The 18,648-nt window shown below is 42.6% G+C and overlaps 1 protein-coding gene across 4 annotated transcripts in view; it reads right to left on the reverse strand.

Annotated features, from left to right (window-relative positions):
* Window positions 1-18,648, reverse strand: part of plxnb1b (plexin b1b) — a 99,309-nt gene that overhangs the window by 28,340 nt on the left and 52,321 nt on the right. For all 4 annotated transcript variants that reach the window (XM_072684636.1, XM_072684635.1, XM_072684633.1 and 1 more), the window contains 5 exons: window positions 9,016-9,130; window positions 8,404-8,707; window positions 6,927-7,739; window positions 4,258-4,440; window positions 600-728 (listed from right to left, as the gene is read on the reverse strand). In XM_072684636.1, coding sequence (XP_072540737.1) covers window positions 600-728; window positions 4,258-4,440; window positions 6,927-7,739; window positions 8,404-8,697 — 1,419 coding nt within the window. In that variant the 5' untranslated portion in view covers window positions 8,698-8,707; window positions 9,016-9,130. The remainder of the gene's footprint in view (window positions 1-599; window positions 729-4,257; window positions 4,441-6,926; window positions 7,740-8,403; window positions 8,708-9,015; window positions 9,131-18,648) is intronic.

The following is an 18,648-nucleotide window of genomic DNA, read 5'->3' on the forward strand; positions in this document are numbered from 1 at the left end:
ATTAAGCTGAAAGCAGTTACATCAACCACTGACGACTCTCCAATCACACATACTATCAATAGCCATAACTTCAGCATGAAAGCATTTCTAAACTTAAAATGACCGCACCACCGTACTGTAGGGGGCGATATTAAAAAAACAAAAAACACACACAACTATTTAAAGTTGCCTAGTTTAAAACTTCTTCTGTTAAAGTGGCTAAAATGGTTAAACATCTAGATGTCTTCACAGATATTATGAAGGCGCTTTAAATCAAAATCAACAGCAGTTTATTAGCAACTTGCTACTCATTTTCGATTCCCATTCAATACACAATATATGGACAAAAGTATTGGGACCCCTTGCCACAGGGATATAAAATCAAGCACCTGGCCATGCTCCATATTAACGCCTATAGATTTAGAATGTAATGTCATAAAAGCTTCTGTAGGTGTAATGTGTAGGTGTCCCAGTACATTTGTCCAAATAATATACCTTGTTTTATATGATCAGGCAGTGAACCAGTTGTACTGTGTATAATTGTATATGTGACCAGTAAACGTTGATTTATTTTGAAATTAAGGTTATTTTCTAGATCTGATTATGTGCAAATTAGTTACCATAGTGCTGGTCATGATGTACAGGTGCTCCTCTGATTGGTCAAGAATCAGCTCACTGCTGATTGGTGTGTTTGGCTGAATGGGGATAATGGCATATTCCTCGACTTCACCATTGGGACCCAGAAACACCTGAAAAAACATGATACAATGTATTAGTGCCAGAGTGAGTAAACTGGTCGATAATGCAAAGTGGGTAAAGCGAAATCCCTGTAGGCATCACACTGCACTTCAAGTTCTTGTCTGGGCAAGCACATCAAACTATATGAACAAAAGCCCGTGGGCTAACTCCTAATGTTACAATTGTCAATTACAATGCCCCTAACCAGACACGCTGGAATCAGACATAAATACAACCACCTTAGAATGGTATTCCAGTTACTACACTGTGATTTTCCAGATCATCAAAACTCAAATGCATGTAGTAGCAAGCAGTGGGTTAGTGTGGTTATATGCACAAATATAAAATACTGCTTTGGTTTTGTGGTCAAAAGAGGCTTTACCCTTCACCATCAGTGACCGATTGTCCTTTCAGTCCATAGACAAAATCAGTACGACTATTCTCATCTGACTTGTGAGGTCACCCCCTTTTTAATAATGTGCAAGTTGTCATTTTGACAAAGGAATGCTGTGTCCCGCATCTCCATAGCGATACCAGTTAGAGACATCTGTACTGAATTCACTTCACAAAGAGACTAGTCACATACAGCAGGCTGAATTTAGCTCGAGACGTGGAGACACTACAGTAAAACACATTCGTGTCATAGTGGATCTTCCATTTTTGCACTGTAACTGTAAAGATCTCCTTTGAAAAAAAAAAACACATCAACATTGTCTTCCTCTTGTCCATGCTGTCAACAATGTTCCCAGTGTTCCATCTTATCTTCAACACAAACACTGCAAAGATAAGGAGGAGAGATCCTCAAAACATTCCCAAGAACAAGAGGTGAAACAACTCCTAAGCGCAGTTTACGCAACACACACCATGTGGACAAAAGTATGGGGACACCTGCTCATTCATTGCATTCAGCGACAAGAGCATTAGTGAGGTCAGGATGTTGGATGATCACCACCCCACGTCATCCCCAACTCTTCCCAAAAGTATTGAATGGAGCATCACCATCATTCCAGTTCCACAGCTCAGTGCTGGTGGGCTTTATACCCCTCTAGCACTCACTTGGCATGAGGCATGGTGCCAATATGTTCAATGTTTATCTGCTCCAGAGAGTCCTATTCAATTGGCAAAACTTCTCGACAGGGACTAGACAAGCTGTGTGAGGGAACCAAACTACAGATATGGACACACTTTTAGCCATTAACTTACACAACTTCCAAACAGTAGAAGTATATAACCTAGGAAGCTAGTTACATTAATGAATATTAATAATACTTATAATATTCATAGAAATTAGGCAACAATTCAGCGCTAATGATTGCAGACCATTGTTAACCTATGAATAGTAGTCAGAGTACAGCAGAGTGACAGAATTATTTTTGTCTTTTTCATTACTTGGATAAAACCTGATCGACATTTTAATCCCAAAGCTATTCAATGGTGCTCTATCACTCCATCGGCTCCAGGCATTAAGAATGGTAACCTTAAGATAATAGACATTTTCAAAAAAAAAGAGCATTTTTCATATTTCCTGGAAGAACTTATATTACACTACTTTTGTAAAGCTAAGACTCATTTCAAGCCTCAAGACTATTTGTCCACATTATTAATGACATGAATAAAATAGTATATTAATGTTGAGAGGCAGAAAACAAGTTTGAGTGTTTATTGGTTCCACAGTTCCACACAGAAATCCAGCAATTACTGATGGGAGATGGGCAGATGACAGACACACGAATCTACCAGTTAGATACAGCGAGAGGCAGAAATGAGTGTCCTGACCCACCTTCATAGCCTCGTAACTCTGAATGTAAGTCACGGATGATCTGGCAATGAGACAACGCTAAGGACAGGCTCTACAGATTCAGGAAATGTTTGAACTGTATTTCGGTGCTGAATTATGCAAGATATTAATAGACACATTGAATTTGACGCACCAGCGCATTCATAGACTCTAGAGGATTAAACTCATTTTCTTCAGCTCCAGAGTGTTCCCCTTCTATGGCAATGTATTTTCTAAAAAATATATATACAAGCTATGTGCGTACAACTGAACACCTGCTTTAAGGCAGCTGAACTTACTAATCAGGCTAATTGCAGATATGTGACTTGTATTATTTGTAAAGTAACAGGCAGTGCACATTTAAATCATACACACAACGCCGCTCAGCCAGTGATGCTGAGCTACATTCACCGGGCCCCCTTAATTACAGTAAGAGCTCAGAGAACTGCCCTAAAGCAGCATGAAGCTACAACAAGAGTCTTAAAGAAGAGTGTTATGTGGATTTCTTACAGGGGATAATTATAACTAGTAGAAGAGGAGATTAGAGGAAAGGCTGTAAAGTGCAGGGCTGTGTAAACACAAAGAGAGCCATTTGTGAGGATGCATTAGCCACCTGACACACGGCTGATCCTAATAATATTTCTGGGCCGTCAGAGAAGTCTCTTATACAGCCTGTCTCTATTTTAGACCCACACAGGGCCCCTTGGCAAGAGATTAGAGAGTGCGAATGAGAGTATGTTCAAGGTCTGTTCTCCCCAGTGTGTGTGATGGCTATGATTTGGATGGTAAGAAAGTTTTTATCTGAATTGCAAAAGAGGATGACAGGTATTGGGTATTTGAGGGTAATCTCTTAAAAAAAATATATAGGTGCTTCTTCGAGGACTTCAATGAATGCCATAGAGGAATGTGTGTGCCTGTGTAAACTACCTTTTAACTGGTAAAGAACCTTTACATCAAGCACATCTCAATTACAAACAGGACTGTATTATGACTATCTCCAGGGAAGGCTTTCTACTAGATTTTGAAGCACTGGTGTGAAGATTTGATTGCATTCAGCAACAACAGCATTAGAGAGTTCAGGATGTAGGATGATTACCAGCGCCGTACTAAATAACGGATGGAGCGCCATTATTTCAGAGAACACAGTTCCACTGCTCTGCAGCTCAATGATGGGGGCTTTATACACCTTTTCGCCAATAGGTTTATGTTCATCTGCTTCAGAAATCCCTATTCAATTAACAATGCTATACAAGCTGTGTGTGTGTGTGTGCATTTGCGCATCTGTGTTAGCAATGGGTGCAACTTAAACTAGCTGAATGCATTCATTAGAAGGGGTGTCCACAAACATTTGGACATTTAGTGTATATACACTGTTAATTGCTCTCTGGAACAATGAGCCTCTTTATCATTAACAGTGCCACACTAGTGTTTCTGTGGGTGTGTTAATGAAAACATTCAATTGCACTCTATTACTGTACTAGCTCTGCACTCATGCGGCCCTAGCAGGCGTACACATGTGTGTTCTGAAAGAATTCCAAGCAATCAAATTTCTCATCTTAGTAAAGCTGACCATGACTTAGATGCCTGAAAATAACTGAACTCAAATAAACCTTAGAAGGAACACTGCCTTTAGAGAAACCACTCAAACAAACACTCGAACCCCCCAGTACTGACCGCCTTTAAAAGGAGGGTGAGCATAAAGTGGAGACAAGAAAGAAAAGATAAATCAAATTCAGAGAGGGAAAGAACACAGAAAAAGTCACCTTGTGTAAATTTCCTTTGGAGTCTCCGAGGAAGGCGATGGTGTGCCCTGCCTGCATGCTCACGGCCACTGCAGTAAGCCGGGCCGATGGACTATCCAGTATGGGTTCTGCCTCCACTGCCACCCAGCTGGCCATTGGACTAGGGGTGTGGTCCGAACCGCAGGGGTAAGCTTTCAGAGTGTTCTGGGGTGGCAGACAAAGATAACAGATTGTTAAGAGTAAAACACAGTTTACACCTGGTTACTTCATGCATCCTGAGGATCAGGATTATATCTGGATAAGGCCAAGCCACTTAAACATGCAGGTGTAAACACACCCAAGACACATTTAACCCAGGTGGTAGTCTGAGACACATTTGAGTCACATGTTACTGCAGTGCCAATGGATCAGACTTCAGTCTGGCTAACTGGAGACTCTTTCACTTCTCCCTTACCCTCTCCACTTTCCTTATGCCAGAGGTTTACAGTGCTCAGGCAAGAGGCTGCAAACAGGGCTTTGGTAGGCATCTGGCCTTGACATTCAAATGCTCTTTGCAGAGATTTGTTTCTGCTTTCACAATCCACTCGTCCAGGGTCATCTGGCACCAGCAGACTGCCCATTAGCTCCACACTCTATTCACACAGACAGGTCAGACCCTCAAACAGCAACATGCATTACTAAAATCTTCTCATCATTGCTGCATTTGTCTGCCACTGTCTCCAAACCATACTTTTTAGCCTCTGTTTCTGTCTTTCTTTGTTTTCTTTCCATCCTGACCTTTGATCATGTGATTCCTGGCATCAAAGCGTCCAGATCAACACCTCCTACTGCCTACTAAAGGAGGACACTCCCTAATATTGATCTGAGGAAACCCCCATTTAAAAGCATGTCCACCCTCACAGCCACAATCTAAAGTGCAGGGAATTCTGGGGGGACAGGGGTCAACTCTTGTATCATAACCTTTAGGGGGCATCTTTAAATATGTAGAGGATCAATTCTCCCCTACCGAGCAGCGAACGGTCCCATCTGTGCCTACACACACATTCCCAAAGCAACAGAGGACCTTTAAAATAACCATAAAACACATCCAATACAATCCATCCCCCCTCAGTGTAATTACTTTAGCACTAACTGGATTCATTACTTTAATTTAACTGAACAGCTCTGTTTGCTCACTCTGCTTTGCATTCTGAGCTGAGAGACGATGTAACAGTGTTCACAAAATTCACTGGGAATGGATTGCTGTAAGGAAGATACTGGTGGATATGTCCAATTACTGCTGCTTAGGAAGGGTCTATAACAGAAATGACATATGAGGTCAAATTCTGTTGTGTGTTGAGAAGACATGCAGGCAACATGGCGAAAATATGATGTAAAAAAATATTTCATGGGACTTTTTAAAAAAAACACCACAGCACAATATTTTTTCTGACATCTGGTAGGTTATAATGGTTAAAATGGAACACTAGTGTCAGTTAAAAGTGCTATCAAAAACTATGATTACACTGAGGTTCATTTACCATTTTAAACCCTGCGCTGCACTAAATCTACTACCAATGTTACTCAAATTTTATTCAATGTGTATTTGTTCTTGTGTTCTTAAACTACTGATGATGATCGCTGACAATATGCTTAGATTCAGTAATATATTTTAATATTTTAAAGGATGGTTTGTTGGCTTTTAAAGCCCTTTGTATTCCCGATCCTTGGTTTTGTTGTAGGAGATCACCCTCTGGTGTCCCCAAGACACTTGAAAACTAACCTACACAGTGACCATTTGTGTATTTCAGTGAGCAGTTCAGAGCTTTATCTAAACTGATAAGTGTCGCTGCCAGTTAGCAGCCAAAACAAGGCTGAAGTCCTCTTACTCAAACTTTCCGTTCCACCGTAGATGATGCAACAGTTCTGATCTGTATCGTATGATATGACACACACACACACACACACACACACACACACACACACACACACACACACACACACACACACACACACACACACACACACACAGTCTAATACAGTGATTTTACTAGTGTTAAACACTTAATCTGACTAGTGCAAGATGTGGGGCTGTTTTTGTATAAACACAACTATTAGGTTAGATTGGTATCCTGCAACAGTCAGAATTGGGGTACTCTGATTGGATGGGGGTGGGGGGTATTATAATGTTCATTTAATGTTTTTATTTACAGCAACTCTGACTTTTAGTAATAGCTTTTTTCCAGAGCCAGTGATGATTCATTTCTAACCTCTTTCACAGCTGACACATCTATCCGTGAGGTCAATAAAAAAACATTAGCACTTCAAAAGCCTTTCAATCAGTAGCCTCAGTCTCAGATGCGCCAACCACAGAAGCATCTATTGTTTAACCTGGCCATGTAGGCACTGGACACAGAGAGAAAATTAGCCTTTAAGAACCAGATATATACATGAGATTTTCCCTATAGCTTCTCCCTAAAACCAGGCCACAATTGATCAGTTTACACATTAGCCAAATGGCCACTTCCTGTCAAAGTAGGCAATTCTGGACCACATTAGGCAGAGAAGAAGGGGGGGATGGGGGGGGGGGGGGAGTCGAGTCGACGAAGACACACAAATTTCCGCAAAACCTGAATCAGACCTGTACCACACCTGAAACCCCACCCACTTCAGCTGTAGCTGTGATCTCGTATTCAGCAGTTGTAACTCACCACTGGCAGGTTGGCACAGTTTGATTTGACCTCATACTCAATGTAGGCAGCCTCGTGTCCATCGACGCGGCCCACTTCCGTGTAGCAGAGGTCACGGGTGGTGTTGATTCGTTGGTCCAGTTCGCGCAGGGAGAACATGCAGAGGGCTGACTCCTCGCTGGGCCTGCTGGACGAGGTCGAGCGGGTGGAGAAGACCCCCAGTAGGATCTCTTCTTCCTCCGCCCCACCTCCTGGTGACCTGCCCACTCGCACGGCCTGCAGGAGGTTGTAGTTCTTTCCCGCTGCAGAACGGCAGCTCAACGGTACTTCCACGTAGGAATAGTAGGCAGAGTCATCCAGACACACGCGGGAAACATACGTACGGTATTCCCGTGATGATGACTTCAGGTCCCTGCGATAGAACAGGAAATAGACATGTGTGCGGTGCGCAAACGAAGCCACAAAATGATGGTCATATTCCGACAGTCGTCCGGCCACGGCCAGCTTGGCTGTTTCCTCGTATGAAAAGAGTGGCTCGGTCGCTAGGTTACGGGTGGAGATGGGGGGTTGGCTGCTGGTGTAGCCACGGCCCACGAACAGCACCGGCTGTCTGCTGCTACCCGCTAACACCACCAGGCCTACGGTGGACACGTCTGGGTCATTGGCTGCCACATACTGGGTGTCCACTGGCCTCTCTGCCGAGAAGAGCACCGTCCCCACGGCATCCAGACTGCGCTTCTGGCATGTGCCCTGGTGGACGCTGCCGCAGCTGATCAGGTGCCGGCTGTAAGGATCCACCAAAAGGAGCTTATTGTGGTTACTGGTCCGGCGGGCCTGGAGATGGAGACGGGCACGGTTATTCAAATACCTGAAGGCATTTCTGTTATTTAAATAATCATGTGTTTGAATAAGAAAATAATGAATTAAACAATTATTAACTATATTATTTTAAGTTTATAGAGTTTTTCAGTTTGATTAATATTTTTTTTTAATATATAAAATGCTTAATGATACCTGCTTCATGTCAATAGTGGGAGATCATTTCATTTATATTCATTATTATTTTCATTTCTATTTCCCAATTTGGAAGGCCAATTCCCCAGTCCCCATTTATGTGAACTCCCTCGCCATCACTAGAGTGAGGACTAGCACATCTTCTCCGCCACATGTGAAGCCAGCCTCTGCCCCTTTTCAAACTGACTTGCTAGGTAGCCAGTGTGCTTTAACCCACCCGAATCAGCAATCCTCGAATCATAGTGGACTGAAAGTTAGGAAGGCTCTTTCCTTCTCCTGTAAAGTTACCATTTTGGAGATACAACTGATCCACAGAAGAATACATGAATCTTTATGATATTTTAGCTTGGAAATAGGCAAGTGTTCCCAAACAATGCGTGCACATTTCACTTTTTTGTGATTTGCTAAATGAATATAAATAAGTAACATTCCTAATTCAATGCTGCTGACAGATGCACCAAATGTTTAAAATACTTGTGCCTACCTGGGGGCAGTTGGCCTCGCTGATGGGGGGCAAGCACTCACGGCTGTCGGTCACTGGCCCTGTCTGTGCCTCTGCCTCCAGCTCCAGGTCTGAGGAGAGCTGGAAAAGGCGGTCACGGGCACCCAGGTAGATTCGGCCCGGGATGGGGTCAGGGTGCAGCGCCAGGTGCTCAAAACGTGTGTCGTTGCGGAGGAATGAGGGGTAACGGCCATGAGGGGAGGAGCTCCGGGTGAACGTGCAGCCAATCAGGACAGACAGGAGAACATATAACACACGCACCATCCCGGGTGGCATAGCAACAATTCTGCGAAGGGGAAAAGAAAGGTTAAGCACACAGAGAAAGAAAGAGGGAGAGAGAGAGAGAGAGTGCATGTCCGAACACAGACTACAGAAAGCAAAAGCACCAACTCCAGTTCCAAACCAGACTGCTAAATGGCAACACTAAGCCATCTAAAAATAGCCTGTAACCAGCTCCATTCTGTTTTGACCAAATGGAGAATAATCTGTGAGTGAATAAGTGGGTGAGAGAGAGAGAGAGAGAGAGAGAGAGAGAGAGAGAGAGAGAGAGAGAGAGAGAGAGAGAGAGAGAGACACAGTTGGTCATCACCTCACCATTTGTTTGGTAATTGTGCGTTAAAGGGCCATGTCCTCTCTGGAGAGATGAACTGCACGATCGGGCACACACACTCACAAAGACAAACACACACTCATTCAAACACACACATCCCTATGGACACAGAGACAGAAAGTCAGAACATTAAAAACTCAGGCAAAAGATTAACGATTAAAGAAAATGTACACATATTTAAGCATATTAAGAAAGACTGTTTGCACCAATCATGAAATCATGTGTCCTATATCAGTGCTGAGATATTAAGAGTATATTGACAGTATATTGATAGACCGGAAGACAGATATCAGGCCTCAGTTTGGACTGTTTAAGAGCTCTGCGCTGCCTCACTGTGTTACAATGTGAACCTTAGAATGGGGTATACTCCTACCCTCAGTTCCCCTCCCTCTCTCCTTTCTCATCCACATGGAATGGGATTAACTAGTGCAGACAGAGTGGGGCATTTAGAATGTGTGTGTGTGTGTGCGCGCGCGCGGCCTTCTGAGAATTTGAATAAGAGAGGGAGAGACGCTATTTATGAGAAAAAGAGCGCATGCAGAGGTTCTAGACACCTAAGCCTTTTATCTCAGCAATAATGGCCTTTGCATGTAAATCTCTCTCTCTCTCTCCCTCTCTCTCTCTCTCTCTCTCTCACACAATACCTTGTACATGTAATTTGTACATTTAACAGCTTTAACCAGTGCAATATTGTAAATAGAGAGTATGTATAGTGTGTGTACATGTATAAGTTATTGTGTAAATATTCAGTATTTCTATTTTGTAAATATGTTCTTTTTATACACACACACACACACACACACACACACACACACACATACACATACACATACACATACACATACACACATACACACATACACACACTTCGTGGGTTAAAGTAGGTGCTTAAACACCTACATGAATGTGTGGTTTTGTGAATGTGTATGTGAACGTGTGTGTAGTCTCAAGTCCGGGTATCTGTGAAGGAATTCTGTGCCTAGCTGTGTAGAATTTGGCACGGTGCCAAACATTCATTCAGTGAGTGCCAGCGGAAGAAGAAGGGGAAAAAACTCTAAAGTCTGATTACCGTTGTAATCATTCCCTTAAAGACCTTAATGCATATCTGCCTCTATATCTATTACTTCCACCATAACACTGTTGTTTTCCTGCAGATAAAGCAGCAGCCCTTATTCTTAGCTCCTAATGGCACTGCAGAGCTTAGGCCCCAGTCAGACTCTTCCGATTGACGGCCTTCTGTTTGGAAATGAAGGCTGTTATCAGGGTGATAAGACACAGCAGACAGGTTGGTGCACGTTACCAATACAGAGAAAGAGGGGAAGAGAGGAGCGTGGAGTGTGCAATCCCAGTATGGCACTGGGGGATGGGTGAGAGATGGGCGAATGACTGGAGATATGACGCGAGAGAGAGAGAGAGAGAGAGAGAGAGGAGAGTGAAACGAGATTAGTGACAGAAGGGGAATACTGCAGAGAAAAAAAAAGAACAAAACTGAAATGAGTGTAAAAGAGAGGAGAGGAATAGAGAGACGGAAAAATGAGAGTCTGAGCAAGAGGAAAAATAGAGAAAAAGAGATCAGTCCTAACAGCTGGAACGAACAGCGTCTCAGACAGAAGGTTCCGGAGGGAACGTCAAGACTGGCTCCTCTGTGAGCCGGCCTGCTTTCCTCCACTAAGGCGAATTTTTTGTAAGGTCGCCCATAACTCTGACACGGGTCAAGCGAAATTTGGCAGGCGCCTTGTACAGTTGTCACTTTCAATGACCGCAATAAAATCCGGAGTCCGTCGCGCCGTGTTAGGAGGCCAAAAGCAACAGTAGGCTGCAGTCAGCCAGACCAGCGCTCTGTGTGGAACCGTACTCGGCCTGGAGTGTGAAAATGAGGAGAGAACTGGGGGAGGGATAGAAAGGAAAGAAAGAGAGCTCACGAGTCATTAATTACAGATTCATCAAAATCACAAGTTTGGCCCGAATGATTAAGCGTTCACAAAAGATACAAATGCATACAGCACTGCATCAAACAGCACCACTGTTCACAGCACCAGACTGATCACAGACTACTTAACAAATCACAAACAAATCAGGAATGTCTGTGCATGCTGCGAGTGCACAGTTCCTCACTGAGATTATATATATATATATATATATATATATATATATATATATATATATATATATATATATATATATATATATACACACACACAGTCATGCCCGAAAGTATTCATACCCCTGTCAAAGTTTGACTTAAATTTACTTTTATTTAACCAGAAATTATATTTTTGCCTGGAAACGACACAGGCATTAATAGAAAAGCCTTTATTGGCTATTACAGCAATCAAACGCTTCCTGTAATTGCTGACCAGCTTTTTGCATGTCTCCACTGGTATTTTTGCCCATTCATCTTTAGTGATGAGCTCCAACTCTTTGAGGTTCGAGGGTCTCCTTGCCATCACCCTGATCTTTAGCTCCCTCCGCAGATTCTCAATTGGATTCAAGTTGGGACTCTGGCTGGGCCACTGCAAAACATTAATGTTTTTGTCTGCTAACCATTTCTTCACCACTTTGGCTGTGTGTTTTGGGTCGTTGTCGTGCTGAAATGTCCACCGGTTCCCAAGGCCAAGTTTCTCTGCAGACTGCCTGATGTTGTTGTTGAGAATCTTGATGTATTGCTCTTTTTTCATGGTGCCATTTACTGCGATCAAGTTCCCTGGTCCATTGGCTGAAAAACACCCCCAAAACATTAGGTTCCCACCACCATGTTTGACAGTGGGGATGGTGTTCTTAGGGTTGAAGGCTTCTCCTTTTTCACGCCAAATGGTGCACACATCATTGTGGCCAAACAATTCAATTTTTGTTTCATCTGACCATAAAACAGAACACCAGAAGTCTTCTTCTTTGTCCAGATGAGCATTTGCAAAGGTCAAGCGGGCTTTTGTGTGCCTTTTCTGGAGAAGTGGTGTCCTCCTTGGCCTGCGTCCGTGGAACCCAGCAGTGTGCAGTGTCCGTTGAACTGTCTGCCTTGAGATGTCGCCACCAGCAGAGTCCAGATTCACCAGGATGGCCTTGGTGGTGATCCTTGGATTTTTCTTCACCTCTCTCACTATTCTCCTGGCCAGCACAGGTGTCACTTTTGGCTTCCGACCACATCTTCTGAGATTTTCCACAGTGCGGAACTTCTTGTATTTTTTTATAATACTTTGCACTGTAGCCACTGGAACTTGAAAACATTTTGATATGGCTTTATAGCCCTTTCCTGACTTGTGAGCGGCCACAATGCACAGCCGCAGGTCCTTAGTGAGCTCCTTTGTCTAAGCCATGACTGTCCACAAACCAACTGCAGAGAGCTGCTGGTTTTCTCCTGTTGAGTTGATTAAAACAGCTGTTCCCAATGAATCAGGGTAATTAGGATGCTTTAAAACAGCTTGGACTATTTGGAATGGTATAGAAAACTTTGGATTTTCCCATTTACTGTGACAGTTTTCAAAGGGTATGAATAATTTTGGACATGCCACTTTTTGTTCAAATGTGTATAAAAGCTGAGAAATACTTTTTCCCACAATGATGCCTCTTGTACATCATCGTGTTATCTCCTGGGAGATGCCTGTGTCGTTTCAAGGCAAAAATATAACTTCTGGTTAAATAAAAGTAAATTTAAGTCAAACTTTGCCAGGGGTATGAATACTTTCGGGCATGACTGTATATATATATATAAACAAGTGATCTGTGCAACAAAAACTAGCTATTTTATGTTAATTAAAGACACTGTTGCTGTTCCAAACCCATCTAGTGCACCCCCTAGAGGTTCTGATGTATCTTTGTCTTTGCCTCAACTGATGATGAAATGGTGAGGATTTTCCCCCCTATTGCCTAGGGGTGGGAGGAGACTTCCCTAATGTTAGTGCTCCCACTGGTTGCCATGGCGACGAGTGAAGCAGAAAAGCCTCTGACTCACTACTTTTTACCCTGCCTGTGCATTTTTCAAATGTTAAGAGGGTGGGCGATTATAGATGTTACACACTAATGTCAATGCCTGGAGAACACTCACTAGTATTTCAGGTACTGTCACTAAAGTTTATCCCGCTTCTGTTGGAGTAACTGTCTCTACTGTCCAGTAATGAATTTCTACTAGATATTGAAACACTGCTGAATGCAATCAAATCCTTACAGCCAACAAGAACACTAGGTCAGGGTGTTGGATGATCCCCATCCCACCTCATCCCAAACCAGTCAACTCATCCTAGTACAGTCACTCTCTACAGTAAATGCTACCTGTTAGGATGTTGCAGCCTTCCCACCACTCACACTCAACACCAGTGCCCCCGCGGTTGGAAACAGTGAATAAAAAAAATACTGATGAACATTTACTTTCAGTCACATCACATCCTGCCAGATGCTTTGCTGTATGTGTGTATATACATTATCAGGGAGTAGCAGTGATTTGATTGTACCTTTACCATCTTCCTCTCTCATACACACTAAGAGCAGCCAGGGGAGGCTCTAATCTCTTTATTTCTCTCTTTTTTTTAATCCTTCCCTCCTCCTCTTCATCCGGGGAGTGTTCCTTTACCATTAACTCATTCCGGCTCTCAGGGAAAAAGGAGGGGGGAAAGGGGAGGGGAAAAAAAGGAAAGAGAAGCTGCTGGATTCCTAGAAGCTGATCACACAAGCAAAAGCAAGGTTGAACTTGGATTTGAATATGAAGGAAGGAATTGAAATATCCTTCAACTGACTGAACTCTATTTACTGTGTGTGTAGGCAGGTCAGCGTACTGTACTTATACAGTAAACACCGCTCAGATCAGTGCCACTAAATCACACTTTGCACACTGAAATAGAATACAAAACGTATGTGTGTGTGTGTAAGAGAAGGACAAACAAAGGGTGTGTGTGTGTGTGTGTATATATATATATATATATATATATATATATATATATATATATATATATATATATATATATATATATAAATAAGAGAGCGACAGAGACAGTGTTCTGTGTCTGAGCAGAGAAGACCTGATGGAATGTGACTAATGAACGAGAAGGGCAAAGCTGTGCTTGTGTGTATGTTTGTCTGTGTCTGTGTCTCTGTGTGTGTGTTTGTGTGTGTGTGTGTGTGTGTGTGTGTGTGTGTGTGTGTGTGTGTGTGTGTGTTTGGAGAGGGCTGAGGGAGGGTGAGTAGATGTTAATTACAGAATTTAGGCAGAATACCCCCTTCGATCCCCACTACTCACCCTCCAACTCCCTCATTATGGCACTGTTTAGACAAATGACACAATGACATTCCTGCTTTCTAATTAGCGGAAGCCCGAGTAACACACACACACACGCAAGCACACACACATGCACACACCAGCCTATATGCACACCGTAGGACACAAAGCAGGGAGGACACATACAATGAGGCACAAATGAATCACTAAGAGGATAAAATACGCACACACAAACAGACTGACATACAACAAACACCAACCAATTATATGGTAGTAAGCAGACTGTGTGTTCCCTTGCTAGTATATAAATACATGTGTGTAGTAGGTCAAACTCCTAATATACAGAGCTTTAAACTACAAGCTGGAACAAGAAGAGAATACATTATATATATTATATACACACACACTTTTGGACACCCATTCTAATGAATGCATCCGGCTACTTTAAGTTGCAACCATTGTTCATAAACCCACCCACACACCCACACCCACACACCCCTGTAGAAAGTACTGCCAATAGTATTGTGGAACTGTGTTGTCTGGAATGATGGTTTCCATTCCAGTACTTTGAGAATGAGTTGGGCGGGGTGAGGTGAGCATCATCCAAACTTCTGACCTCACCAGCGCTTTTGTCACCAAATACAATCAAAGCCTCACGGCTCCAATCCTCAATGCTTCAAAATCTATCTATCTAAATCTATTAGAATTTTTTTTATTTTTTTATTTATTTTTTTTTTTTTAATTCAGCAAATTAATAGATATTGTGCCCTGACATGTGCAAAAACTTTCTGATATCCTCATGCAGTTACTCTGTCCTAAAAAAGAGAATCATCAGTGTGGCTTGTGCAAAAGTGTGGACACCCTAGGCATTACAAAGGCTCAGTTTTTTTTTTTAAAAGGTCTCAAACTTTAATTAGCAAATCAGGCCCACAGCATCTCCCCACTTGTGATTAGGAACAGCTGAATCACATCGCAGGACAATAAAGGACAATTTTCATTAAATAAAAAAAACATTTGCTGCTTCTGGTAGAATTGTGGACATTTTTGGCAGTTTTATAATGTTAAATGCTAGAATAAGCTCTTTGGTTCCTAGTTAATCTTCAACCTTTTTTGACTGGAATGATATTGTTCAGTAAGGTCTATTTATTTGTAATGTAAATATTACTGGCAGATAACCTGATTAGTACCAAACTGATACTGACACGCCAGATATGAGTCCTGCCTGTTTGCCTAAAATAGAACCAACCAAATTCCTGCTATGCTGCGGTTTTGTTCAGCGCATTACGGCACGCTATAGCAGTACAATTTAACCTGGCCCTGTGATAAAGGTCTGTCTGCTTGTGTGAGTTTATTTATAGCCAGCTGTTACAGAGGTCACCACGCATGCACACACACAAATCCTTCTATGACTGACAAGACATCATAAAGCAGAGCGAGAGAGCGAGCAAGATGAATGACATTTGAACTAGGATAGAAATGAGGAACATTAAAAGGCAGCAGGCAGAACAGCCAGTGAAAAATCTCCGGCTCTGTTTGTCGCCCATCTCCTGTTTTCAGCACAGGCCTGACCACTCTTCCTCTTTGACCACAGCTGCAAAGGTGCTAATGCACAGTGTGAATTTTCAACCATGTAAACATGTATTTCATCTCCAACCAGAGACTCATCTCAGTGCCAGGCCCATCATTTACGCAGCAGACACAACTGTCCACCTGCATCCTTCAAAGCCCCAGCTGATCTCAAGGGCTAAAAAGAGACATATATACCCCGCTGTCTAGCCATAATTAGTCTTTTCCTGACCACAGTGGGGGACAGGTTGAGGGAGGGTGTATAAACCGAGTATCTAATTAAAAGAAGGGAACATGTTCTCATCTCGACTCAGACTAGACTTTCTGGGTGGTTTCAGAGACGCACAGAGATACTGGATGGTTAAAGGATCAGTGCTGGAGTGAACACAGGAGTTTATACTTGCTCAGACAAAGCAGGAGTTCACACACACACACACACACATTTTAAAGTTTGAAATCACAATTTACTGTGTACCTGAATGATCCATTTACATTCATGTTCTCTATCTAAGATATGATCACCCTTTTCAAAGAGAAAGCATTCCATTTCATGTACACTGTATGTAATATTGGGACACCTGCTCATTCAAAACCAAAGATATTAAAACAAAACAGTTGCCTCTACTGTCCAGAAAAGCCTTTCTCTAGATTTCAAGATTTTGGAGGTCTGCCGTGAGGATTTGATTGCATTCAGCAACAAGAGTGTTAGTAAGGTCAGGAAGTGATTGAGCACCATCATTCCAGAGAGCTCCGCAGCTCAATGTTGGGGGGCTTTACAGCATGGGGCCCATGGGTTCATGTTTATCTGCTCCAGAGAGTCCTTCTGTAATACTACAGTAAACTGTAATACCAGAGAGTAAATTGGTAATACTTCTCTACAGAAACTAGACAACCTGTGAGTGAGTGTGAGAGAGGGAGAGAGAGCATATCTGCACATCTGTGTCAGCAATGAGCATAACTCCAAGTAGCGGAATGCCTTCATTGGAAGGGGTGTCCACAAACATTTGGACAGATAGTGTCAGAGTTTCTTGGCTTAGCTCATTAAAGAACCCATCTCTAGTTAAGCTTCTCACTGTAGGTAGTACAACTCGGGGTCTCTGGTAGTATAACTCGGGGTCCGTCATTGCTTTACAGTAGAGCTTTCAGTGTAACTTGGTACTGTGTGATAATAAGGCTATTGAGCTGAATTTCAATAGGAGAAGAATCCTTAAGGTTAACACAATTCTGAAACAGACTAAATAAAAGCTGGCTACAGTATTTCTGGTACAATCTGATTCTTGAGTGTCCTATTGCGGTTTATAGCTGGTTAAATGCTACATGGTTTGTAGCATTCGACCATATTTTCAAGGGTTGTCTATCTGATATTGCTAGTTATAGGTAAAATGATAAAAGATCAAATAAGAAAAGGACAGTGCTGTGTCCACTACTGTACAAAAGACAGGCATGTTTACAATTGGCTTGTGAAGCATGATGAAAGAACAGTTCTTTGTAAGCGCTTTAAACATGAGCTTTGAGTTGACCTTTGATCTCTGTAGACTGCTCTTGCTGACCCCACATGAGACTGACCATTCAGACACTGACCTCCTTAAAGTTCAGCAGAGCTGCACACTGCAAGTTCCCAAACAACCAGCCAGCCAGCACCGGTCTAAAGGCCTTACAATCTATCAGCTATTCCCATTATGACTGATATTTTCCTTTTATCAGATACTGCAACTGGCATTTACTGCACATCACATAATACTCATGTGACGTTAATTATACAAACGGTCAAACGGCTCCAACTGTCTAAAGATGCCCGTCAAAACATGGTGTCAAAGTGTGTAAGCTGATGAGCATGGGAGAGTAAAGGAGAGAGCGGAAGAGATGACCCCTCATGACCTTCAGCACTGTGGTTGAGCTGGGAAAAGAAAAAAGAAAAACTTGAATTTCCAGTATAAGAGAGAGGAGCTAAGGTTGAAGGCTGGTCTGCATGGAGAATCCTCCAACATGCACGCGCATGCACACATGGATACACACGCCTTCACATGAAAGGAACGCATTGTTAGTCTGGGTGCAGGCTTTTATGATAGGTAGATATAGTATAGGCCTTTAAGAGCATGTGGCCATTCAAAACATGCTCTGGCTCGGTCTGCCCAAATCTCTTAACCACACACACACACACACACACAAACACAAACACAAACACACACACACACAAACACACACACACACACACACACACACAAACACACACACACACACACAAACACACACAAACACACACACACACACACACACACACACACACACACACACACAAACACACACACAAACACACACACAAACACACACACACACACACACAGTTGTCTGTGTTGGTGAATAGGGTGGGGAAACTGTGGTTACAACCTAATGGCACTGACTGATGCTAGACATTGTGTGGAGATCAGGAATGCGATCACAAAACTCATTTTTAAACAGATCATGGTTTTTGAATGACGGATAGGGTCATTTGTCGGATCATCAAAAAAGAAGGTGGCTTTTTTGAAACTGTCTGTCCAAGTTGACTTAGGTTTGTATTAGTGACTCTATTAGTTTCCATAGAAGACTCTCACGCCTCACACAGATATAACCCTGCTCTCCTCTCACACACCAGCATGATCGCTGCAGTCTGTCAGTCTGTCCTCTCTGGGACTCATGAATAGCTGTTGCATCACCAGGGATTGCACCTGGGGTCTTTGCATTTACTTTCACTTGCAATGAACACGTTCCTGGAGTAAATATGAATACGCACTCTGCTTTACCCCCTCTCTAACTCGCTCTCTCATGAGGTCTAAGATGTTTCACACACTCACACACAAATGCA

The sequence above is a fragment of the Salminus brasiliensis genome, chromosome 7 (assembly GCF_030463535.1).
Source record: "Salminus brasiliensis chromosome 7, fSalBra1.hap2, whole genome shotgun sequence".
Classification (NCBI taxonomy): domain Eukaryota; kingdom Metazoa; phylum Chordata; class Actinopteri; order Characiformes; family Bryconidae; genus Salminus; species Salminus brasiliensis.